The sequence below is a fragment of the Gouania willdenowi genome, chromosome 20, assembly GCF_900634775.1.
Source record: "Gouania willdenowi chromosome 20, fGouWil2.1, whole genome shotgun sequence".
NCBI lineage: Eukaryota > Metazoa > Chordata > Actinopteri > Blenniiformes > Gobiesocidae > Gouania > Gouania willdenowi.
The window spans coordinates 18,888,181-18,913,983 of NC_041063.1; the positions used below are offsets into that span (position 1 = coordinate 18,888,181).

The window sequence follows — 25,803 nt, forward strand, 5'->3', positions numbered from 1 at the left end:
AATAATAAAACATGCATAGCAGACGTGAAAAGCCTGCACTATGTATAGTGTTGACGTTCGACAGCATGGGCAGACAAGGTAAAAGAAAAAAAGGAAGAGGCCTGAAAAGTGTTATTTATGTGGTTTCTGACATTATATTGTCTCCATGCCAATAAAAGTCCAAACAAGGCAGTTTGTATTTCAGCCAAGGTCCCCACAAAGATAGAAAAAACAAGAGCATGCACACACAGAAGTTTAGGATAATCAAGTCCTGATGGGTAATAGTGCTTAAATCAAGTGTGCAGCAGATCTGAGCAGATAAAGGCTAATGCAGGTCAGAGGCTACACACGTGCACACACAGGAGAGGCATGTGTTCTCGCCCTTTGATCATACGACCCTGTGGCCTTGACACACTGTCACAGAATCACTTTTCCGTGTCAGTCTGTGCAGAGTTGTTGATCGGATGAGAAATAAAGAGTAAAGACCAACAGATTCCTGACCAGGATCCAAAAGCTGAAGTTCAACAACAAAGACCTCCAGAGTCTAGAACCTATGAGTCCAGTGTGCTTGTGATGGTTTGACAAGCGTCTGAGATAAAACACAAAGGAAAGCCGTAACTATGTCCACATGCTGGGACACGTTGGTTCTCTAGGATTTGGCGCAGTCTCCTCACTCTGGCATTTATTTTGAAATTACCCATTAAAGATAAGTGGAACCATATCTTTAGTTGTATTTGTTGCTTTTAAACATTGTTTCTAAAATATGATTGTGGTAAGTGTTAGTTGCTTTCATTTGTTGGAAACTCACGTTTACTGAACAGGAAACAGATTTTTTTTCTAATCAGGTTAATAACATAATAATACAGCGTATTCTAATTATTTAAAGGCAACCTGCATGTTTATTATGTCTTATAACCCTGGATAAGCTCAAAGTCAGAACAGACGGGATTTTATTTTGTCCAAAATACCTCAGGGACAAATGATCAGAGCAAATATTTGAATGGAATCCTTCTTCACCCAGTACCTTTGATGCTGACTTATCCTTTCAATTCAATATTACAGCTGCTAGGGATAACAATTATTTATCACATAAATACATAGTGTAGGCCTCACTGATCAATAAATCAAAGATCATATAGTTGAAATCTAGATAACAGATGTAAAAAGTTTAAATTACCTCTCTACAATTTTTCTTTTATCTCCGATGTAAACTTTCTCCTACTGACGTTGTTGGAAAGGTTTGGTGCATTGCATTGTGGGATGTGGAGTCCTGTAGAGGGACGAGTATTAGTGTTTTTACTTCATTCAATCTGTGACTTGTTGTTTGCACCAAAAACTCTGACATATAAGTTAACTTCCGAACACATTTCTGATATTGTCACTTAAATTTTAATAATACATATTATTTCTTTTTAAATTACACTTTTTGATTGATTTATTTGGAATTTAGAGACAAAAATGGCACTTTTTCATTTGCTTATTGTTTTATTTACACAAATACAGTAAAATGAGTGTTGCTTGTTATATTGGTGTGTAATTATTTACGTTCTGTGATAATGTGTTGTATCAGCTATAAACTGCTCCAGATTTACTTTTATTTATTTTAAAGCTGATGTTCTTTCTCAATTTTTGGCCAGTGGCTTATTTAACGGTGACGTTGGCTCCCGAAACCGCAGCAGCACAAAATGATTGTATAACAAAGTGCATTTAATTAAATGTCTAGTGCCAAGCATCAAAATGTGCTAACCCTGCTGTACAGCTTATTATATCAAGACTTTAATACTTATCTAATCAGTACCATGAGATTACTTGATTGTTGATTTTGTTGCTAAATAAATAACAATAAACAGAAATATAACACTGAACTCACTTTTTATCCTTACACTCTAAATAAATTACACTAAAGCAGTTCTAAACAGAGAAAAAAAAATTTTTAAACTGCTTTTCTGCTAAATGCTAGAAACATTTTAAGACACTAAGTGACAAATTACTGCCCTCTCGTGGTAGAAGTGAGATGTTCTATTTTATTCACTTTCATCAACTCTGAAAGAGTGGAAAATGATCAGGAATAATCTTATTTTATGTGAACCCTCTTATTATCCTTGGGGTCAACTTAACCCCATTCAATGTTTATCTTTCATAAAATAATACTCCTTTTTTTCATATTTCATGACATTTCCTAATTTAATGGGTAAAATTGATTAAGCATAAAATTATGATGATTTTAATTTTCAATGTTCTGAACACATATTGCACGCATTAGTGTTCCTCGAGGAGGTTTTGGAACAGCTCTTTCACAGTAAGAGTGACGTAGAGAAGAATATGTCTGAAACAGAGGATTATATGGTGAATAAGCCTAAATATGTTACAAAAAATAAGTAAATAAATGTTTTCAACAAAAAAAAAACAAAAACTTGGTCAACAAATTTCTGGAGACAAATATTCCTGGGGTCAGATTGACTCCAAGGGTAAAATGTGTAATATTTGAGAATAATAGAAGGGTTTAAAAAAAAACCTAATGGGTTCAAACAGTGCATCTCCCGACACTTTATTTCCCAAAACCATTCACCATGAAAACAAAGCGATTTTGTTTTGCATTAAATTCACACAGATCAGATGTGGACATGTGGTGCTCCGTGGACCACATGTGGCCCCTTGACTAATATTATGTGGCAACTAAAGCAAATACACAAAATGAAAAACACACAAAAAACAACAAAAACACAAAATGACAGACACAAAAAAATGAAACTAAGACACACAAAATTACTCCAAAATTAAATTAAATGACAAAAATAACCTGCACAAAATGACAGAAAGAAGCATAAAATAACAATAAAAACAGGCAAAATGACAGACAAAAAAAAAATTCCAAAATTAAATCAAATAACAAAAAAAAAAGCCAAAGAAAAAAAAATACAGAAAGACGCACAAAATGGCAAAAACACTAAAATGACAACAGACATAAAAATTAAATATAAAAATAAAAAGACAAACGCAATGCCAAATTTCATCACTATCAAAAAATGATAGTTTAACACTTAAAGTGCAAGTTTTAGGTCCAGCTGAGCAAAAATAAATACATCAGTTATTTTCTTTATTACTCTTGAATCCAGAGGCAAAAGTTATTCAGTGCAACAAGAGCAGATAAATTTAAACTTCACACTAATTTTACAGCAGAACAAACTCAAACTGAGCTTCTGAAAATCAGAATTTTAAAGAATTAAGCAACAATACCCATAAAGTAACGACACAAAGGTAAACCAAAGAGCGATACCTTGTTACAATCCAGTGTAGCTTTTTCATTAAAATTACAAATATCTTCTTTGTAACACATTTAAAACCACAATTGCAGATAAATTACAGAGGATTGTTATCACAGGGACTAGCCGTTTAGCACTAGCCTCTGAAAAAAAGCTTAGATTTGGGCATAGATTATAACTTTACATGGAAATAACTTACATTTACCACCTGTTCTTAACTCCCGTCACCCTCTAAAAAACAAATCAGAACCCTTAACAAGAAAAATGTTCCAATTCTTTGTTTTGTAACGATCTTTTTCGGAAAAAAAATGAATGCAAATGCACTTTTTGCCAGTACTTCTTCATGAAACAATCTTGATTTTTGCTGTCGGTTCTTTGATTTCTGAAATCCTCAACATCAGAGGAGAAGCTTCGCTCTAAGCAGCAAATCATATTTCACAAATGTTAAGAAGTGACCATTAAAATGTGAGGTTAGAGAATAATAATAACAATAATAAAAAGACGTGTGGTGCCCGAAATAAAGAATACACAAAATGGCTCCAATAACAGACAAATCAGCAAGAAATACACAAAACTACTTATGTTCCTAGTTCAGTGCTTGTTCAAAAGAAAATTTTCTCTCTTTAACTTTATGAGTAAAAAGTTTTAAAATATGCAACTTTAAAGTTCAGAGAAATGTAAAAATTCAGACAGAATGTACACTACACGTGCTAGCGCTAACTCTTAAAGCTTATTCATGTGTCTTTTTCTCTAATTTTGATGTCTAATTTTCCACGTTTACGGAAAATAGACAGATATCACGGAAATAACTTTCAGAATTGGAAACTAATCATAGCAACCCTTACGTTCATGTTTTAGAAAAATATCACGTTTAATCAAGTGTATACAGTAAATGTGCAGTAAGTGTTTGAAAGAGACAAATGTAACGCAAAATGTCGCGCTACAAAATCTCACGAGACTTGAGCAGACACTTTTGACTTCTGAACCACAGAAACCTTTATACTGTATGATTTGGGGATGTTTAATTTGTCATTAAATTAATCAAATAACAGAAAAACCGAGCTTACAGGAAGAGGTAGAACTTGAAAGTAACAGAATTTGGGAAAACTCAGAGAATGTTTTACTTGATAGGTAAATTAATTGCAAAAAAGTTGTTGCAGCATTGGGGAGGGGCTTACATTAAAGGTGCTAGCAACTAGCATCCACGCAATAAGGTCAGTGACCTGAAACTTTTAGCATTTTCTCTCACTTTCAGTGGCTAAATTTGGATGAAATAAATAAAATATGTATAAATTAGGAGATCAATAATAGCAGTAGTGAGTGCTAGCCACTTAGCATAGCGCATTATGTGAAGTGATAACCTTTAAGTGTTTCCTCTCACTTTAAGGGTAAATCTGGTGAAAATGGAACCAAAGAATTAAAAGATAAGTTGGACATCAGAGCTGCTCGCCACTTAGCACAAGCTTACTTTTTTGTGTTTTTGCAGCAGTCCAACTGATGTAAAGATCAATTGTTGGGAAAAATAAATAGAGAATGTGCTTAATTTCAGCTTCCGTGACTTTGGCTTGAATTGAAAGCTTCAATACTAAGGATGTCCCGATAGAACTTTTTCACTTCCGATACGGTACCGATATTGCAGCCTTGAGTATTGGCCGATGCTGATATCGAGTCGATACAATATCAGCACTAATCATACATATTTTTATTACTTATTTTGTAGTGTGAATTGTTAGAAAAGGCTTGATCAAGTGATGTTACTCAAACAGAGAACATTAGTCAACAATTCAAGTTCACTTCAGTTATTTTGTCAGTATATGATGGGAACTGAGATTTTAGATGCAGTCCGATAAAATCCGATATTCGTTTTCTGGCTGATTACGGAGCGATATCCGATATCAATATCGGATCGGGACACCCATATTCAACACAAACACGCTCAAACCTGACACTTTCAAAGGTTATGGTCCAGCCAGCGGATGTAGCCGTTCATGCTTCTGCGCCCGACGCTGGACATCATGGGCAGGTTGGCGAACACCATACAGCCGTGGAAACCGTCCTCGTAGTGATCGTTGGTCACTGCCACTCCGGACTCCCGCAGGCGGCGCACGTACATCATGCCATCGTCTCTCAGCACGTCAAACTCGCACGTCATCACGTACGCTTTGGGCGTCCGAGTTAAAACCTGGGCGTCGGCAAGCAGGGGCGCCGCCCTCACGTCCATCAACGCCGGTACCGCCTCCACTACGCCCGGTGTTCCCGTTTGTCTGACCACCGGCTGGAAGTGCTTCCTGTGCTCAGGTGGAACCAAAGCGCTCCAGCTCAGTTTGGATCGAGCGCCCGCGTCGATTCCCGGCTCGTCCAGCGAGCTATGGTTGTTGGAGAGCAGCACCGGCTCCAGGGACAGGTCGGCGCCGAGGTAGAGCAGCCAGAAGTGAGCCATGGTGCGCCGGTAGAGGATCGGCACAACCCGGTTCTGCTGGTAGGAGGCGGTGTTGAAGTCCAACGCCTGCAGGACGGGGTAGATCAGAGCCTGGACTTTGAACTTGTGTTTCAGTGAATGGTCGGAGCCGAGCTGTGAAGAAGACGATGAACAAAGATTTGAAGGCGTTCACGATTCACCACGACAGAGAACTTTGATTTCTCTCATTTGCATGCTGAACAAAAGGCGTGATTGGACACAAACGGTCATCAAAGTGACTGTTAAGACATCCTAAAACACATGTGGCGAGCCTACGATTTTCCATTATCACGGAAAATGGACAAAATGTACAGAATCCACTTCCTGAAACAGAAAAGGCAAACAAACAGAAGCACGCACTTCTGCAGCATAGAAATATGTCTCGGCTGGTGGTGTTACAAGCCAAATGATGATCAAGATATCTAGTGACCAACTATAAGGAAGGACATGCAATTATTGGTGTGTTTTTCAACCTTGGGGTCGGGACCCCATATGGGGTTGCCTGGAGTTTAAATGGGGTGGCCTGAAATGTCCAGTAATTGATCAAATATTAATAATAATATTTTTGTAATTATTCTTTTTCAAATTAAAAGACAATCTTAAACAAATGTAATTCAAACTTTCACTTTGCCAAATATAAATCTAGTTCAAACACAATGCAGTAAAAAACAAAAAACAGTATAAGATGAATCTACCGTCTGAGCCACAGCAGCAGCCAAGTTTCCCCCGGCGCTGTCTCCAGACACGCACGTCCTCTCCGGGTCGATGCCGTAACGCTGCAACACATCAGCCGACAGGAAGGCCCGTGCCGCCACCAACACATCGTCGTACTGATCCGGAAACACCGCCTCTGGAGCCAGACGGTAACTACGGCAACAGGGGAACAAAAGGGAACACAGAGCGATGTTGATGCGATCAAAAAATGCCATGACGATAATTCAACAAAGTTAACTGAGCTTGTATAACATCATTTTTATGTCGTCTTCTGTGATAAACAAACCTACTCCACAGACATGACGACGGCGTCGAGCTCCTCGGACATTTTCCGACAAAGGAGGTCGTATGATCGCATTCCTGTGAAAAAGAAAAACTCCAAACATTATCTTCATCACACCAGCGGTTGGACCAAACAATGGACTATCGTCTTAAATTGACTATTTCTGTGGTCAAAAGAGGAGGAGAAGGAAGACTGTAAATGATCTACTGCTGCTGTGATAAAGACATGCTGAAGCAGTGCTGAAGCAGCATGTGTTTACGCCTACTCATGCACGAAGGCCCAAAAAACTGCCTGTTTTTATGAGCGCTCTTAAAGTGACTTTTCAGAGGGCTAAAACTCAGAAAACAGCCAAGTTAGGAAAAATAAACCTCAAATATTATGTTGGAGTTCTTAAGAACAATTGGAGATTGGTGAACAATAGCATAATACTGGAACTTTAAAGTTAAACTGATTAACTCACGTGCACTGCCGAGTGCCCAGCCTCCACCGTGGAAATAAATCACGCCCCTCTTCAGCTTTCTGCCGCCCTTCGGCACAAACACTCGTGTGTTGACGCCACCCAGCAACGAGTCTGTCACGAGCGTAGCGGCGCTGGAGAGAGGCTGGACATCCTCCACAAAGCTCACCATCCGGTTCAGCAGGTGGACATGGTGGCAGAAGCCGAGCGCCTGAGCCATGTTGCCCTAGAAATAAAAAACACGGACGAACAAACTATAGCAGTGATGTCGACTTCATGGCTGTAAAAAAAAACAAAAACAAATATTTTTTTTAAACGGTTTCCGTCTCGTCTTTCACTGGGGTTTTGACAGTCTGTGCAGCAGCTGTTTTATATTCCTTCAGTCACTATCACTCTATCAACCCCTATGCACATGTAGGGCCTTCGATTTTCCTTGATCACAGAAAATGGACGAAAAACATAGAATTCACTTCCCGAAACCGGAATGGATTTTTTCTTTTTAAATGTATTAATGAATGTTAAATTCAAACTAAATCAGACAGGAATGGCAATATGACACGGAAAATAAATCCATGTTTTGGGACAATATCAGGGCTTGAGACTGCAACCAAAATGGTCGCATATGCGAGTATATTTACAGTGTGTGCGATTGAAAATTTTATCTGGTCACATCCGTGCGAGTGCATATGGATGACCTTATTTTGGACGGAGCGGCTGAGCGCCTCATCACGTCCCACAGAGTACACTTCTCTCTCTCGCTCTCTCTCTCTCTCCACCCTGCGGTTGAGGAGACGGTGCACGCTCACGTAACATGGGTGCGGGTAATGCAACGGTGAATGTGCCGAGTATAAACACCAATGTGCTCCTTTGGAGTGCGCGCGGTCCACGAACGGAACCAGGCATAACGATCCCTGAGGGCGCGCTCACATTGAGAGCAGCAATAAAAAGGAAGAACGTGCGATAGAGTGTACACGCTCATCAGAATCAGCATGGAGGGGCCAGAACTGATGGAATATGATGTCAGGCCAGATGTTCAGCTGTGGTTCTCTGAGGGCAGGGGTCTGCAACCTATGGCTCTGGGGCCTAATGTGGCCCTTTGACTCTTTTGCAATGACTCCCTATAGCTTAAAAAAAAAATATTGAAATAAAGTAGTAGCGTGTGACGCAATGACGAGGGATGTAACGATTAATCGTAAGGCAGTTAAAAAATCGATACTCTGAAAATTGAACTGCAGTATTTTTTTTTTTACTTTCTTTCTGGCCGCCTTCTACTCTTAAACATGTTTATAAATGATTCCTTACCCTTTTAGCAGCCAAAGAATATCTGTAACATTACGTGAATATTTGTAAGAGTCACATTTTTCTATTAGCTCTGTCTGCTAGCGCATAGCATCTCTTCTTCACTGCAAGAATTTCTGCATGCAACCGACCACTGGGTTACCAGCGCCCTCTGCTAGTCCAAACAAATATCTGACGTGAATACAGTAAAGTCCAATTGTTAAGGCACAAAATACATATTTCAGCTGCACTTTTAAAAAGAAAAATAACTATTATGCAGTTTTCCATTGATTACTATAGAACCAGAATTAAAATTAATAGGCTTCTTCTTCATTTGTATTATTCCTTTATTTATTCAAGGGATTCTTTTGACAATGAAAAATAAAAGGAAAATAGTACAGTATTTTTCAGTCATTTGTGTACAGTCCCATTTTGTAAAATAAATCGTGAGAGAATTGTATCGTGAACCCAGTATCATGAATCGAATCGTATCGGGAGTTGAGTGAATCGTTACATCCCTAGAAATGACGCAGTCAAACAACGTGCAGTGATTTTGAGTGTGTGCGCATTGCTGCAGGAGCACAGCAGCAGGAGCAACAGCTCCTCCTTTTCACACACAAACACAGCAAGACTCTCTCCTTACCGCTCTCCGTAGTCCGTCACCCCTAACCCGTCCAATTCCACAACCGAGTTTGTTGTTAGCGCTGTGAGCCACGAATCCGTAAACATCCCTATCTTTCCTAATGCATCTGACGGGTCTCGCTGCGTAGGCTAGTGTAGCATTAGCACGTTGTGCTAACAGCTGATGTGTGTAAACAATGGGTCCGTGGCTCCAAGCAGTGACTCCCAACACGGTCCGCAGTAGAAAAATAGTGCAGTTTGCATTTACATATATGGCAATAAAGTATAATCTACAGTACATTCTATATTAAACAGCAGTGTTGTTTTAGCTGTTAAATAGTTGGAGAAGGAGGAGCTCACATTCTAGGAGACGTGTTAGGTGACGTCACCTACCAACGTGGGCAAAATCCAACTCGCCCGTTTAAAGCTGTCTTTACTTTTTCAAAATGTGGAATAACAAGAGAGGGAGGAAACAGAACTTTTTCAACTTTGTCCCTCTGAAAGGAGTGTATATCACAGTAGCAAAACCATTATAAAGTGATTTTTTTTTCATCATAATGCACTTAATGCACTTTAGCTTTTTTTTTTTGGAATGCATGTTTTGTTTTATATGAAGGCCTAATATAAATGAAAAACTTTGTTGTGCTCTTTATGAAAAGCAAAGGCTACTGGAATTATTAAAAAAAATGTCATAATATTCAATAAACATTTACTTTCTTTAAAAAAACATGTCTAAAATTTTATTCTTGGCAATTTATGCACTATTTAAAAAAATAGTGAAAAACTTAAAGGCATTTGATATTCGGTATTCGGCCAAGCGTTTATATTTTATTCGACTTCGGCTTCAAATTTTAATTTCGGTGCATCTCTATATCCGGTATACCACCCGTCCCTATAATGATAATAAATATACATATATATCCGAGTCCTGATCGGGAGATAACTTCCGATTCCGATCGAGTCTGAAACTACGTGATAGGGCCCGATTTCCAATCACGTGATCGGGCCCGATTTCCGATCATGTGATCTGATCGGGACATCCTTAATGGAAATGAGGCAAAAATTGGGAAAATCGGAGGCTCCACACATGTAAACTCTTTTTCTTTTATATCAAAACAAACTTCCACGGGGAAATCAACACCACGCTAATGTGCAGTGCAGCAGCTGGTAAACGGTCCTGACCTTTACATACACAGTGTAGAATGTGGGAATCTGTGACTGTGTTTATCTAAAAATATGCACATAGATGATGTGTAGGACTCTGTGTTCACACATCTGACCGAATCAGATGATGACTAACGTGACACTGTGTCACCACTGTTCAGTGTTAGCAGTAGGACAGCAGGTTCACTTGTGACTGCTGTACAATGCAAAGAAAACTGCACTGAAATGTATTTTTTTAGCAACCCTCCTAATTATTAATGTATACACATATATATTCAGGATGGGCAATACATGGGGATTCAAGACATATCGATTTTAATTTTTTGGCGATATAGAAAATTACAATATTGCGTCTAACGATATATCTTATTTCGTATTAAAATACTCATTTTATGAGTTCCTGCTTTCGCTTCTTCTCAAAACAGCATGAAAAGCACAGTTAGATAGATTTCTGAGTGCGTCCTAACCCAGACCTTCCCCTAAACAAGCCACACTACAGAACTCACTCACACGTGCTGTCCCTTATAATAGAAAAAGACACTGAAGTCAGCATCCAATGTGAGTGTTTTTAAATCAAAGTTAAAGACACTTTTTTCTCCACTGCGTATGATTGAGAGGGAGATTTTTGGTCATGTTGTTAATATGATGTGTTTGTTGATGATTTTAATTGATTTTAAATGTTCTTATTGATTTTAAGCTGTTGAATGTTTTATCATGTAAAGCACATTGAGTTGCCTTGTGTATGAAATGTGCTATACAAATAAATTTCCCTTGCCTTGCCAAAGTATTGTGCAGCTGTTTGTTAATAAATGTGCCTGTAGCATTTTGTATCAGCAGATCTAAACCAAGAATAATCTTTCTGCTGAAGGAGAGAAGAAGAGCGAAAAATCCGGACTCAAACCATTAAACCATACCTTCAACCAATTCTGGCAAGAACTCTGGTTCTTTTCAGCAGACAGATTCAACTTGGGTCGTCATTAATGAGCAGCAGTCGATCCTGGTTGTCTGTAATTACATGCACGAAGCTCTTCTTCTCTTCTTCATGCTGTCTACGAAACAGCAGAGTTGGATCTGTCGTCCCCTGCGGTCACAGATTTTTTCGGGGGGCACGGATTTTGTTTATCAAATTTTGGAAAACAAAAGAGGTTTACATCAACTTTTTTTTTTTTTTTTTTTTTTTACATTTACTGATTTTTAGAGCAACCCACAGCAGCACAAGTTGTCATTTTGACTGAAAAAGCTGCTAAATGATCCTGAATGCTTCACCACCTATAGAAAGGACATTTCAAAGGTTTTAGGCCAGATTTGTAAAAACAGTGAAGGATCTCTTTAAGAATATCCAGATTTATATTATATATTGTCAATTTGAGGAAGAATATCGAGATATAAGTTTTGGTTCATGTCATGTTATTTTTTCACAATCTTTCACCCATTTAAATAATAAACTGAAGAAAAATCCGCTAATTCTATGATAATGTTTATATTTTAAAGACGTGCAGGTCTAGACTACAGTGTGAATGGGAAAAATCAAAGGCTTGATCCCAGATGTCAACACAAAACCTGGAACTGCAGGAAAAACCAGAACAGGGTGTGAAAGAGCCAGTCGTTCTGCACTGACGAAATGTGGGTGTGAACCTCAGCACACACTCGTCCTCATGACAAATGCAGGTTAAAGGAGAGGTCAAAGGTTGTGGATGAGTTTCCACTCAATCATTGGCATTTGGTTTTCACAGTCCCAGTTTTGGAAGTCTCAGTTTTTACACTATATTATTATTCTAAAATTGCTGTAATATGTATCAACAACATTAATACTAATTAACATCACTAAATACAGTCCCAGAGACAATCCAAGTGAGATTGTTGTAAAGTGAAATGTTAAAAGTAGTAAACAGTGAGCAGAAAAAGCTGAAAGTTTAGATAAAGGTTTACAGCATATAAGGTATTGTAGATAAGTTCATGGTTCACCATTACTATCATATTATGCTTAGAGCATCCATACCATTATCAATCATAATGATGACTGTGTGACATAATATTAAAATATTATTTTGACGTGCAACAAATCTGATGCATTTTCATTCTAATCAATCTATTTTTAGTTTAATTTGTATGTATTTTTGTTACGTGGTTTATATAGCCTATTCTCCATGTTTCATCACATACACTGGTTTAGTTATTTATAGGTGAAATGTTATTTATCTATCTATAAAGCAAGGAATCGCTGTCTGTGTGTGTGTGTGTGTGTGTGTTCCTCAAATATCTCTGCAGATCAGGGTCAGATTGACCCGAGACTTTCAACATGGCTGCTGCTTGGTTCAAAGATGTGGAACACTAGATTTAATTACTTATTTCATAAAATTGTCCACCGGAAGTGGAGCCAGCACAGTCACGTGCACGCCAGAGCCAATCACTGGAGAGCTGGGACTGATGAGGACAGATGAGCCTTTGCTGGCTTTGATCACCGGCCGGCAGAGCACCAACACTCCGCTGGAGTGGCTTCACTTTTTGCTCACTTTGAGTGAACCTTGCGCTTATGTGTGTGTTTAATTCAGAATCAAATTTGCATAAGGAATTAAGTGTTTACAAGGTCAATTTAAAAAGGATTTAACTTTTATTCTGAATTAAAGAGGAATTAAAGCTCCCATGTAAACGTGAGAGTCTCAAAGTGTTTCTCACATTGCTTTTTTCCAATTTATTCATTTAAATATATGAAAACACAATAGTTATCACTCTACAACATTTCACAACAAACTTAAATGTCCCTGACGTCCCACCTTCAAACACAACCTCATTTGGCCATCCATGAAAAAGCTACTTAACCTCCCAATTCAATAGCAATACATACTTCCTACGGCCACTGCATTAGTCATTATTAATTATATCACATATTAGAACTTAGTAGATGTTGATTTGGTACACCTGCTGTCACACAGGAAGTTGTGCCCATATTGTATACAAATCCACAACAAAATCCCGGTTTTAATATTTTCCTACTAATTGTAACAAAATGTTCATTATACAATATGAGTCCCTATTTTATGTTTACATGAGATAAGAAGGATGTTGTCCTGTCCCCAATAAGAATATCAGTAAAATATTAATAAGTTCTCCATTAATTATTTAACACATACTAGCTTTCAGTCGCTGCTGTGTTGACGTGTAATTTCCCCTTAAAATTGTTGTTTTTTTTATCTGGGGATATTCCCGTGTCTCCCCGGGGCCTGACAGCTGAGTGCCCAACTCACACACACCCTTCCCCGGCTGCTGTCAGCGCATCTCACCGCCTGCATGAAGCCCCGGAATAGCGCGTCCAGCAGCATCAGCTTCCACGGCTCGGACACGCCGCTCGGCAGCGGGAGGTAGACGTAGTAAGCGACCGCTGACAGCAGCACGGCTCCCACCACACGGAGCCTCATGGCGGGGACCCACACCTGACTGGAGCCCACCTGCGGGGAAAGCGCACCTAGAAGAAACCGTTCGTCCTTGGACGATGTTGGACTGTCAGTGTGTACACCTGAGACTGAGCTCCGTCTACACATCCACCACTGACGGCTACGAGCTTCTCTTCAAAATAAGATTTCACAGAGAGCTCTGTCCCTGTTTTCAGCGGGGATAGAAGAGTTATTGCTTTATTTTGAAATATTAGGGAAGTTTACCCGCTAATGCAGCTCCTGGATAATGTAGTTCTCGTACTTTTTATATTTAGCCTATGCATTTTTAAAAACGTTTTTTGGTGTGTTTTAATAATTTTTACATATATTTTTGGTTGTTTTATACAATCCTTTTCTCTGATGTATATTTAAAATATAAAGGGGGAAATGATGTGCATGGTATGGAGGCCTAAATTATAGTTGCTGGCTCCAATGGTCCGGGCCAGGGATTTTTCAGGCAACACAACACAGCAACTGTGTAAGGGCAGTTTTTTAAATGGCTATTAAAAATTCAGTTATTAAGAAAAAGAAAATCCTAAAATGCACACGTTGCTTCTAGACAGCACGGAGATGTTAATAATTTGTGATGATTTATTCACTCCTTAAGTGAAAAAATTATGTTTAAAAAAATTCAAAATACGAAAGAAATAAAAAAAAAATCAGTTTAATGATCATTCTTAGCCCAAATATGTAATGATACAATTAACATAATAAATGAATATATATCAAGTTTGCTCTTTTTAGATTAAAAACAAAGAATGTGTGAAACGTTGGTTGTATCAATACAACCTTCAATCAATGGGTCACATTTTTTTTTTTTTCATAAATGATCCTCTGCTGAAGCTTGAAGTCTTAAGGATAAAATAAAATTCCAAACACATGAAATAACAGTTTAAAAATATTATATATTATAATATAATAATAAAATGGGCCATTTTAAGGTAAAAATCCCCATATGCTGCTTTGTGTGATGTAAATTATTCTTATTAAACCTTTCAGAAACAAAGTAACATTTTCTTTTAAAAAATTACAATAATCGAAGTATCAATGATTGTGTTTATAAGTGAGAATTTCAGAGCTCTTTCCACCAGCCCCAAACTACTCACACCTGAGAACACTTAATCAGAGAGGAGGCCACGCATTTAAAGCAAGTTCTGTGACATAACTTACTCAGTGTTTTCCTTTCTGAGGTTCAAGCCATGGGGTTTCCCTTGAGGTTAGTGCTGAAGCACATCACAGCTTTGATATTCATGAGACTGTTGTATTCTCCAATAATTGGCTTGGGTTTCTTAGATTGTTGCTGTTGTCCTTGCTGGCTGCTGGAGGATATAAAGCAAATGGTGAGCATATCCAGACTGCAGTGTTTAGTGTCTGCTGCATCATTTTACTGAGACTGTTTTTATAGCCTCCAGTGTCAGATCTGAGATACATGCAGGTGGGCCAGCAGGAGTACTTGGCTCAGCACTGAAGGATGATGCATCTATGAGCGCGGATGAGGCAAGTAAAGTGAAGATCTAGCTGTGACTAAGCTGAATTAAATAGTAACCAGGTCTGTTCTCCACAGTCAAAGCCGAACCCCCATGTGGCACCTCCCCACTACTATGTGAAAGGTCCACAGTCGCGTCTTGTAGCGCCACATGCTCATGTGCCCCAGGGACCACAGATGACCCCACATTTTAATTTTCCCCAAGGAGTGCAGCAGTTGCCCCCACATCTTAATTTTCCATCATTTATAAACCAGATCCACGGACTGCAGCAGATGCCCCAACATTTACAGGCACCACCGCAAGTGCCCCAAGGATCACCACAGCAGATGCCACCACAAGTCCAGGGACCCCAACAGCAGATATTGCCGCACAGGCCCAACGTCCCGCACCAGCAGGGGCCGCCACAGGGCTACGTTCCAAAGGTCCCGCACCAGCAGGCGCCGCCACAGGGCTACGTTCCCCAGGTCCCGCACCAGCAGGCGCCGCCACAGGGCTACGTTCCCAAGGTCCCGCACCAGCAGGCGCCGCCACAGGGCTACGTTCCCAAGGTCCCGCACCAGCAGGCGCCGCCACAGGGCTACGTTCCCAAGGTCCCGCACCAGCAGGCGCCGCCACAGGGCTACGTTCCCAAGGTCCCGCACCAGCAGGCGCCGCCACAGGGCTACGTTCCCAGGGTCCCGCACCAGCAGGCGCCGCCACAGGGCTACGTTCCCAAGGTCCCGCACCAGCAGGCGCCGCCACAGGGCTACGTTCCCAAGGTCCCGCACCAGCAGGCGCCGCCACAGGGCTACGTTCCCAAGGTCCCGCACCAGCAGGCGCCGCCACAGGGCTACGTTCCCAAGGTCCCGCACCAGCAGGCGCCGCCACAGGGCTACGTTCCCAAGGTCCCGCACCAGCAGGCGCCGCCACAGGGCTACGTTCCCAAGGTCCCGCACCAGCAGGCGCCGCCACAGGGCTACGTTCCCAAGGTCCCGCACCAGCAGGCGCCGCCACAGGGCTACGTTCCCAAGGTCCCGCACCAGCAGGCGCCGCCACAGGGCTACGTTCCCAAGGTCCCGCACCAGCAGGCGCCGCCACAGGGCTACGTTCCCAAGGTCCCGCACCAGCAGGCGCCGCCACAGGGCTACGTTCCCAAGGTCCCGCACCAGCAGGCGCCGCCACAGGGCTACGTTCCCAAGGTCCCGCACCAGCAGGCGCCGCCACAGGGCTACGTTCCCAAGGTCCCGCACCAGCAGGCGCCGCCACAGGGCTACGTTCCCAAGGTCCCGCACCAGCAGGCGCCGCCACAGGGCTACGTTCCCAAGGTCCCGCACCAGCAGGCGCCGCCACAGGGCTACGTTCCCAAGGTCCCGCACCAGCAGGCGCCGCCACAGGGCTACGTTCCCAGGGTCCCGCACCAGCAGGCGCCGCCACAGGGCTACGTTCCCAGGGTCCCGCACCAGCAGGCGCCGCCACAGGGCTACGTTCCCAGGGTCCCGCACCAGCAGGCGCCGCCACAGGGCTACGTTCAGTCCACCAGCAGGCGCCGCCACAGGGCTACGTTCCCAGGGTCCCGCACCAGCAGGCGCCGCCACAGGGCTACGTTCCCCAGGTCCCGCACCAGCAGGCGCCGCCACAGGGCTACGTTCCCCAGGTCCCGCACCAGCAGGCGCCGCCACAGGGCTACGTTCCCCAGGTCCCGCACCAGCAGGCGCCGCCACAGGGCTACGTTCCCCAGGTCCCGCACCAGCAGGCGCCGCCACAGGGCTACGTTCCCAAGGTCCCGCACCAGCAGGCGCCGCCACACATGCCGTTACATGTCCATGCACACAAAATCCCACACCAGCAAGCACTGCCACACGCCCATGTGACCGAGGGACAATACAAGCAAGTATGGCCACACGTCCACATGCCCATGGTCTTGCCGCAACAGGCACCACCGCATGTGCCGATGCAAGTCCTTGCGCCCAAGGTCCCACCACAGCAGGCACCACCTCACGTGCCCCATGGACCATACCCACATGTGCCACTACGCGTCCATGTACCCAACGTCCCCTTCCAGGTTGCCCCACACATTCATGTGCCGCAACATGTCCCCCTCTCTCCACATCAACCTCTTGTCTGCTCACCTCAGTCTCCACGGCATCCAGACTGTCCATCTGAAGTTCCAGCTACAGCACCTCTAGCTTCAACCAAGACTCCCTATATACCAAAGAAGCCTGGTCACTTGCCTCAGAAATACAGTCACTACAAGCGTCCAGTTCACATGCCACATTATGTTAAAAGGCCAGTGTATGGGTTGAAGGCAAATCGGGTCAAGTGGCCAGTCCAAGGGCCTTCCTACCCAACAAAGAACTCTCAGTAGGACAGTCAGCATTGTTGCTTCTCTTAATAGTTTAAGTGTCTTGTGTTGCATATTTTTATTGATCAACTTCTGGCTTAAGCTTTACATCTGGTAAGTTTTATCAAAATATGCACAATGAAGTGACTGTTCTAAAAAAACGTTTTTCTCCTCAAAATAAATGTCTGTTCTGCTTTGTTTTTTAGGCATTTGCCATCAAGAGACAACTTGCAGACTTTCTACTGACTTAAATAAAAAAAAAAAAAAAAAGAAAACTATTGCACTCTCCTGTTTGGCATGAGTACTGCTGCTCCAACTCAAAAAGATTAAGTATTATCAGGGCTAGTTATAACCTGAACATTTTCTAAAATTGGAGAACTTCAGTAAAGTGTTTGAAACCCAAGGCATAATGTGGCCCCAGTAAATAAACTCTAAGGCTTTGTCATGTGTATTTAAAGCCTGTCAAACTTGGTTCATGTACCCACTAGAACGTGTGCTACTCGCACACTTGAATCTGAACCAGATCATTTGGAATTACAAACTTGACATTACATCCAGTGTAAATTTTTTTTATTTATTTTTTTTGCCTAAAATGAAACAATTTCAGTAAAACTGACTAAATCTGCTACAGGTATAACCAGCTGATATGGGATTGTAAATGCACACAGATTAGATGTAATGTGTGAGATTGAATTTATGTGACGAAATTATAGTTTCTTTTTTTTAAGGCGAAGAAAACTGACTTAAGTCAACAAAATGAACGCTCGTCACGTGTGCTTTCCAACAGTACTACCTCAAAATTGTTTAAAAAACTTTTAATGTGCAGTGCAATTTTGGTAATAGAAGATGCTGTTAATCACAACTAGATAGCATACAGATGTGGGCGGCATCTTGCAATTATCTGGAGTTTTTGGCGTTCTATGCGAAATAGGTGTGAGTGTGAAGTGGCCTACATTATGATGCTGAAAATGTAGGATAGTTATTTTGAAACATATTTGGGCCGGTTTAGGCTAAATTGTGGCATATTAGCATTGACAGATCTGGATGTGAGCCAAAAGTGGCCCATACGAGCGGAGCGCCCAAGTGCCATCATTCCATTTTGCCATCTGGTACCATTGGATGTTTTTGCCTGCCCAAGGCAAGATGACTAAAATGTAATATTTTCATCTAAAGTAAAAACTAAGCAAATACTCTGGGAATAAATTAGTCCAGTGCCATCTTTATGGTCATGTCACTGGACAATGTATTCAACTGTTTGAGTCTTCAACCTGGGAACTTCAATCACTAACTTCAAATTTAATCTGTAGATAATTATCCTTGGTGGATTTGGATCTATCATGTTTACATCATGTTTTGCATTTTATTTGATAGTAATGCTTTTTTTAATTTTACTCCAGAAAAACACTAAAATAAACTTAGCCAATTGTAAATTGATGTCTGGTTTTTGGTGTGTTGTCTTAGCAGAATACAATAAATGTCATTCCAACGGTGAAAGCACATGTACACTTTGCCCCCTACTGGCCAAAAACAGGAACTCTTAAAGTGAACCCCAACACTTCACAAAACACTATACTGTAGTGCAGGCATTCTTTGCAAACACCACAGGGGGCTCTATTTTTGCAGGATGATTTTTGCAGGGCCCCAAGTTTGCTAAACACTATTGGGTGAAACAGCTCTGTAGTTCAATTTCTGTATCATATTTGTAAACAATAGCTCTTAGTTTGAGTGACGTACCTTTGGTATGACACAGCAATTTTAATCCACAAATTTTAAATTACAGTAAAACAAACTCTGCAACCTAAAATATATATATGTATATGATGTAAAAAAAATAATTCTGACTGACCTATTACCAAATAAATACAGCAAAAAGTTTGCACCAAATTATCCCCATTGTTTGTTAAATTACAGCACTTCATTAAATCACTTTTTTTCACCAAATTTAAGATGCAAGGTTTTTTTTTGTTGCATAGTAAAAGGGTCACGACCCACTGAAAACCCTTGGGCGACTCATTATTGGTTCCCCACCCAAATTATGAGAACCGCTGCTTTGTATATAGGAAAGTAAGAATCAGTTTGATAAAGTACTTTATTCACAAGTGGGTGGATAGTGAATGGTGTGGACTAGGTAAATAATTTTTCAACTGCATAACTTTTCTGTATCCCTAACTATTTTAGTAATGATAATAAAGTAGACAATTTTGCAGTAAAAACTGGTTCAAAGCATTTGTTCTCAACCCGTGGGTCTGGACGTTCATTCATTTTAAACAGGTCAGTTTATACAAAGTAATAATTTAAAAAAAGTTTTTGATTTTTTATGTGGTTTTACTTTTTTAATTGAATTTTTGGTTTAATTATATATTTGGAATTTGCTGGGAAGAAAAACAAAAATCTATAATTTATTGTTTTTTTGTTATTAAGGAGAATATGTTGACTATTCTGTATTTTCTGTTGGCCTGATGTCATATTCTGTATTATCTCAGCCATATACTACTGTGTATTTTTATTTATTAGTATCAGTTTAGGTTGCAGCTTGTTATTTAAAGATAATGTCGGGTTCTGAAACCAGAGTCGTTGAAAAGACTGGTTTAAAGGTTTCAATGCAAACAAAACCATACATTTATTTACTTTTCCATTATAATTAATCTAAGAGTGAGCATTAGCTAATTTTGGGAGGAGAGGCAGTGAGAAGTTTTGACAGGTGTGAAGCCCAGCCAAAGATATGATTGGCTAAGCTACTATCTAGACACACCTACTTCAAAGCAATCACAGCTGAGTCCAATTTGCTAACAAGCAGATGGGAGCTATAAGACGCTGCCTGGATCAGTATATGATCTCTGACTGAGTTTGTCCCTCAGCTTAGCTTTAGCCATGTGGTCAGGCCTGAGGTAAGGACCTAGTTTAAGCACCACTGTCTTCATTTACTTGAACTCTACTGAAGTCTGTCTTTGTTTTCCAGTTGGTTGCTGTTGCCTTTGTTGGCTTTGGGGACAAATCAGGTTGAGGGTAAGCTTTTAAATCATTAGTGTCACATGCTCAATGCCGTTGAAGTCACTGTTCTTCTTTTCAGCCTACATTGTAGGACCTGTTCAGCAGTATCGACAAGACCACGTTCCAGTGTATGCCTATCGTCCAGAGTTGCGCAGTTTTGGTGGCACCGAGTCTTCCTGGCAGTCGGATGCATACGAGGACCCCAGTGACTACAGCTATGATGATGACGATGTAAGTAATAAAAAATTAAAAAAAAATGTGCAGTCAGATGTTAAAGTTAATTGTCTATTTTGACATTTGTAGGAAGGTTACACAGATGAGCCTGACCTGGACCCAAGAGGGACAAAGGTCCACCCCAAGTGCAAATCAAAAAGCCGTAACTGCAAGCCCAAGATGCCCACGACAACAACTACAATGATGCCGACCACGACGACCAAACCACCCTGCCCAGCTAAGCTGCCCCAATGCAGGCATAGAATTAAGAAGCCCACCTGCCCTCACAACCGGCCTTCCTGTGTCAAAAAGCCACCCACTGAAACACAGAAGCCTGACTGTCCTCCTCAAAAACCTTGTCCTCAGGTTCCTGCACAGTACCCCTATCCCCCATACTGGTCTATTTATCCCTACCCAGGTCCTGTTAACCATCCCCAAGCTCCCCAATATGCTCCCCACTTCCCTTGGCCCCCTCTACACCAGGTTCAGAACCTTGGTCAGGCTCAAAGCCTTGGTCTGGGACAAAAACACACTGTTCATCAGGGTCAACAAGGCCTGGATCAGGGTCAAGGACCAACTGTGAGTTGGGGACAAGGACAAAGTGTGGGCCAGTTACCAGCTGTGAGTTGGGGACAAGGACAAAGTGTGGGTCAAGGTCAGGCACCAATCGTGGATCGTGTCATGGGCCAGCGCCCCTCTAAAATCTTCAGCTACAAACAACCACCCTTGCGGCACTACACGCAACAAAAGCAACAGTGGAACTTCCCACGAGTGGCTTCTGCACCAAGACATCCTGGCCACGGCTACACCAAGCTCCCATTCCAATCAGCCTGGAAATGGCGTTACTAAGCCCAGCAGGAAGTCATTAACTCTCAGCATTTTTAAATTCGAGCTACAGCTCTTTAATGTTTTGACTTTGTTTGCATCACTTTGGTAAGTTTTCATTATTCATTACTTAAATACTTAAATGAAGATATTAAACTGCTTTTTCTTTCAGGTGCTGCAATGCTGAAGATAAAATGACTGACCTATTCTAATAAACACCTAATATGTATTTAATAATGAGAGTTGTACTTGTGTCATCCTGCTGTGCCTTGACATGGGTTGCTTTATTCAAAAAGTAATTTAGCTACAAACATGTGGTTTCTGTTAAATGTATTACATTACAAACTTGAGGTAAGTAGTTTATTGCCAATGCAAGGTTCCTTAAGAGTGCTGAGCCAGGGTGTGGTTTCAAGGCAGCTACAAATAACCTGAATGCCATCAGGTGTCTTAAACCTAAGTAGTGTGTAAACATGCCGAATAAATGGTTTCCAGATCTGGACTTGGGCACCTGTTTTTAATAAAGTTATTGGTTCTACGAGACCAATTTAGTACTGCCAGTCAAAATCAAATAACATTTCCTGAAAAAAGCTGTATGAAACATTAAAATTTAAGACCCTGTCCGAGTGGGACTTGATAAAAGTTACTCAAATCTAATCCAAGGAGGTTAGACGGTTTTGCTCAGGCACCAAAGACACAGTTTGGTTGGGGGAAGTCAATACTAGAATATAAGGCAATGACGATCCAAGCAAGTGATTGCATGTCCCTACAAGATCTTATAAAATAATTTTGGTATTGTAAGATTTTACGAAGTGAGTGTTTTGAAGTAAAATACGTTTATATACTTGGTAACAAGCTACAAGGACAGTAGTGGCCTAAAGGTCATGGAAGGGGACTTGTAACCAGAGGGTCAACAGTTTGAATCCCCCACTGACGCCTCCAAAATGGCAGCCCACTGCTACACCTTGGGAAAAATGCAAAGATAAGATTATTATAGTATACAGTATAGTTATTACTACAAGGAAATAGTTATGAAGGGCATCGATGCCTCTGTACACTGTATTTGTTGGAGGGTTGGGAATGGCAAGTTTCCTTACAATAAGGGGAGATGGAGTAAATGCGTCACCAATATCACCAAGTTTATTGTTGTACCAGTTGCTAGAGCTACTATATTTATCAGGTGATTATTTATTCCTGGTTTTTGTGTTCCAGAGTTTTATTGGGTAGTTCCTACTGCATATTTACAAGTTTATAGATATTCTATTATTGAGCATAGTTCCTGGTATGAATATAAATTTGAATGAAGTAACCTTTTTATTTAAATATTAAAAATACAACTTTTTCTAATAATAAAAATGTCAAACTTCATCATTGAAAAGTCAGTTTTGTCTTTTGTTGTGAAATTACTTGTGACACACACTCCTATCAGCTGATTAGATCATGTGAATTAGTAGTTATATCTGTAATTATGATGATAGGTTGCAGGCAAAAATCAATAATACCCCTACAACCTTTTTTTTCTCTCTTCACACTTCTAGTAAAACAGCAGAAGTTCAGTTTTACAAACTAATAATAGAAAAGATTGATTTTAGATACTTTTTATATTGTATTTTATGTTTTATTTGACTTTTTTAAATGATTCATTAGAAATTTAGAGAAAAACTGCAATTTTTCTTCAGATTATTGTTTGATTGTAATAAAATGAATGTTCACTGTTATAATAGTGACTATTCTTTTTTTTTTTGTAACTCTGCTGTGATATTCTGTGTCATTATTTATTTGCAATTAATTTAACATTTTTCATCACTTTGGCTTGTGTGCATGGCTCAATTAAACAGTCTAGGGCATTGTACTGTATTAAATATGCAAATATATATCCTTTCCCTTGCCTGTAAATATGTATATATCTGTATCCTTTATCATTTTTATATTAATTTTTCTATCTATCTATCACTATATGAAGGTGATGAATCGCTGTATCTATAAGTCATGTACTTCTTCAGTAGTCCAAGGTTGTCATATTACAATTGTTATGCACTAAATTGCACTAATACAGGAATTTTCTGTTTTCAATTTATAAATCTCATAAAGAAGAACAGATTTAAAAGAGCTAAGTGCAATGTAATCAGACATCCTGATGGATCAGCTGTAAGCTCAGGTGTGTGAGTACCATCCAGGTCATCGTTCCTCATGCAGCTCTGTTTGTAATGTAATGTTTCACTACAAGAATGTTAAGTGTTTGAGTCATGATCATCTTTAAACAAAACAAACAATGTCTGAGAAGCTTGTTCAGAAGACGTTTATCACAAAACTTGTGCTGCAGTTGGAAACCACGATGCACAATGTTTCTCCACTCGCCTTCTTCTTTAAAAGACAGAAACAGCACCCCCTTTGGCCTGCATCCTCTTCTGTTGGATACTTAGCCCCGCCCTCCTCCTGCTGGTCTCACCTGTGTTCACTTAATCAGTAAGGTGAGACAAGGAAGCTCATAAGAGTTGCACCTCTGAGTGTTTTCTGATTGAGTTTGCTGCTAACCATGGCTAAAGCCATGGAGGTTCTCTTCAGGTATGTTTCTCACATAATTCAAGTCATGTTGAATGGTTGTACAATTACCCAATGAAAGCAAGTTATCTGAATTTCTTTCTAGATGGTTGTTGTTGTCCCTGCTAGCATTTGGACAACACCAAGCTAATGGTAGGTGTGCTGCTTCTCTAGATGTTGGGTTTTGTCTGAATGCATGAGTTGAGATGGTTTTCTTTCAGCCTTCAGTGTTAAATCTGCTGAACCAAATGCAGATGAGGAAGTGCCGGTTTTGGGCAACCAAACGGACCCATCAACAAGCTACAAAACCAGAAATGAATCTTTATGGGACACAGAAACTCTCGGTAGTGGGGATTCGGCCTATATCTTCAATGAGGTGAGAACATGCAAAGCACTTTATCTGTGTCGTCAGATTAAAAGGAATTATGTTTTGTCTTCAGTCGCAGGTAATAGTACATCACGTTCACCCTGAGCAACAGCTGCAAACCCACCACGAGCAGAAAAATCCAGGCTGTCGTAGGAAGACATGCAAGCAGAAAAAGCTTCCAGAAACCAAACCGCCCAGCTGCCTGCCCCACCATTCAACCTGCCATCCCACGCAGACCTCAGTGACTGATCCACCTCTGTGCCTACTCCAGCAGCTAGCCAGCATACCAAAGCAGACCTCATTAACCGACGCGCATCACTGCCCGCACACAACGCCACACTGCAACCCCGATGAGCCCCGAGAAATGCAACCTTCCACCTGCACCACCGCACCGCCCTTATGCATCAAAAGAGAAAATTGGCCTCAAAAGCCTCCATGTCCTCCTGACCAGCCATTATGTCAGCAGTCACGGTTACCAGGTTACCCTATCAAACGGGTTCAGTACGCTTACCACAAAAAACGGCCCCACCATTACATCTACCCTTCCAAGCGACGCCAGCACCTCCTTAACTCGAGGCGCCCTCACCTGAAATGGTCCCAGCATCAAGGTTACCCTTTTCTTTATTCCAAATACCAGGGCTACCCTTCCAAGTGGCTCCAACATCTCGGTTACCAGCCGCAGCAGTCCCAGCATCACAGCTACCAAGTCAAGTGGCCCTAGCTGGTGGACCTGGACGCTTCTGGAGTTTGACCCTGTTAATCTCAGACATTTCTTGTTTTCATTTGGTTGATTTTTCACCCCCTTTTGTCAAACTTTCCATCAGTAGCTTTACCCACAGTTTAACATGTTTAAAAATGCACTGTTAAAAATAAATGAAATGCATTCTGGCAGTTCAACGTCAAGAGTTTGTGAGCCCAGTTCCTGAATGTACAAGCAAGGTGTGTACTGTCTGCAGAGTGTTTCTGGTTCAAGGCATGTTAACATTGAAGTCTCTAAACCATCTCATGAACCTGTGTACAATAAAATATTCTTATTAAACTACCTGACTCTAGTTTTGCCATTCTGCTTTGGTTTGCTGGGGTTTTTTTTTTTTTTTTTAAACCTAAGATCCAAAGATGGTCAGTGTAAAGACTACTCACTGTAATCTTCAATAGTATGAATAAGAGATGATGGTTATGAATGAAACGCTCCATTCCCCTAATTCCAACTGGTTTGATAAGATTAAAGCCTTCTGATGATTGCCATGGTAGCAAAGACTTCCTGTTATCAGGTGTCTGTCTTGCTCACCTGCACTGTAATAAGGGTTAAGTACCAAAAATGATGGTGTTTGAGATTCATGCTGGGGGGGGCAAAATAAAAAAATAGAATTGAATATATAAACCATCTTGGGATTCATGCCAACCACAAGATCTG

At 40.9% G+C, this 25,803-nt stretch overlaps 3 protein-coding genes across 3 annotated transcripts; 2 read left to right on the forward strand and 1 right to left on the reverse strand.

Moving 5' to 3' along the window:
• Positions 1 to 5,040: 5,040 nt before the first annotated feature.
• Positions 5,041 to 13,754, reverse strand: LOC114454191 (neutral cholesterol ester hydrolase 1-like). The gene is made up of 5 exons (XM_028434459.1): positions 13,499 to 13,754; positions 7,158 to 7,380; positions 6,705 to 6,774; positions 6,396 to 6,567; positions 5,041 to 5,814 (listed from the first exon to the last, which is right to left on the reverse strand). The coding sequence occupies exons 1-5, from the start codon at positions 13,631 to 13,633 to the stop codon at positions 5,194 to 5,196; spliced, it is 1,221 nt and encodes a 406-aa protein (XP_028290260.1). The 5' UTR covers positions 13,634 to 13,754; the 3' UTR covers positions 5,041 to 5,193.
• A 1,653-nt stretch (positions 13,755 to 15,407) lies between these two features.
• Positions 15,408 to 17,479, forward strand: LOC114454565 (extensin-like). Its single transcript, XM_028435114.1, has 2 exons — positions 15,408 to 16,607; positions 16,658 to 17,479. The coding sequence occupies exons 1-2, from the start codon at positions 15,408 to 15,410 to the stop codon at positions 17,477 to 17,479; spliced, it is 2,022 nt and encodes a 673-aa protein (XP_028290915.1).
• A 2,781-nt stretch (positions 17,480 to 20,260) lies between these two features.
• LOC114454566 (annexin B11-like) lies at positions 20,261 to 21,508 on the forward strand. The gene is made up of 4 exons (XM_028435115.1): positions 20,261 to 20,343; positions 20,415 to 20,461; positions 20,526 to 20,677; positions 20,750 to 21,508. Exons 1-4 carry the CDS (start codon positions 20,327 to 20,329, stop codon positions 21,506 to 21,508), a joined length of 975 nt encoding a protein of 324 aa, XP_028290916.1. The 5' UTR covers positions 20,261 to 20,326.
• The last annotated feature ends 4,295 nt before the right edge of the window (positions 21,509 to 25,803 follow it).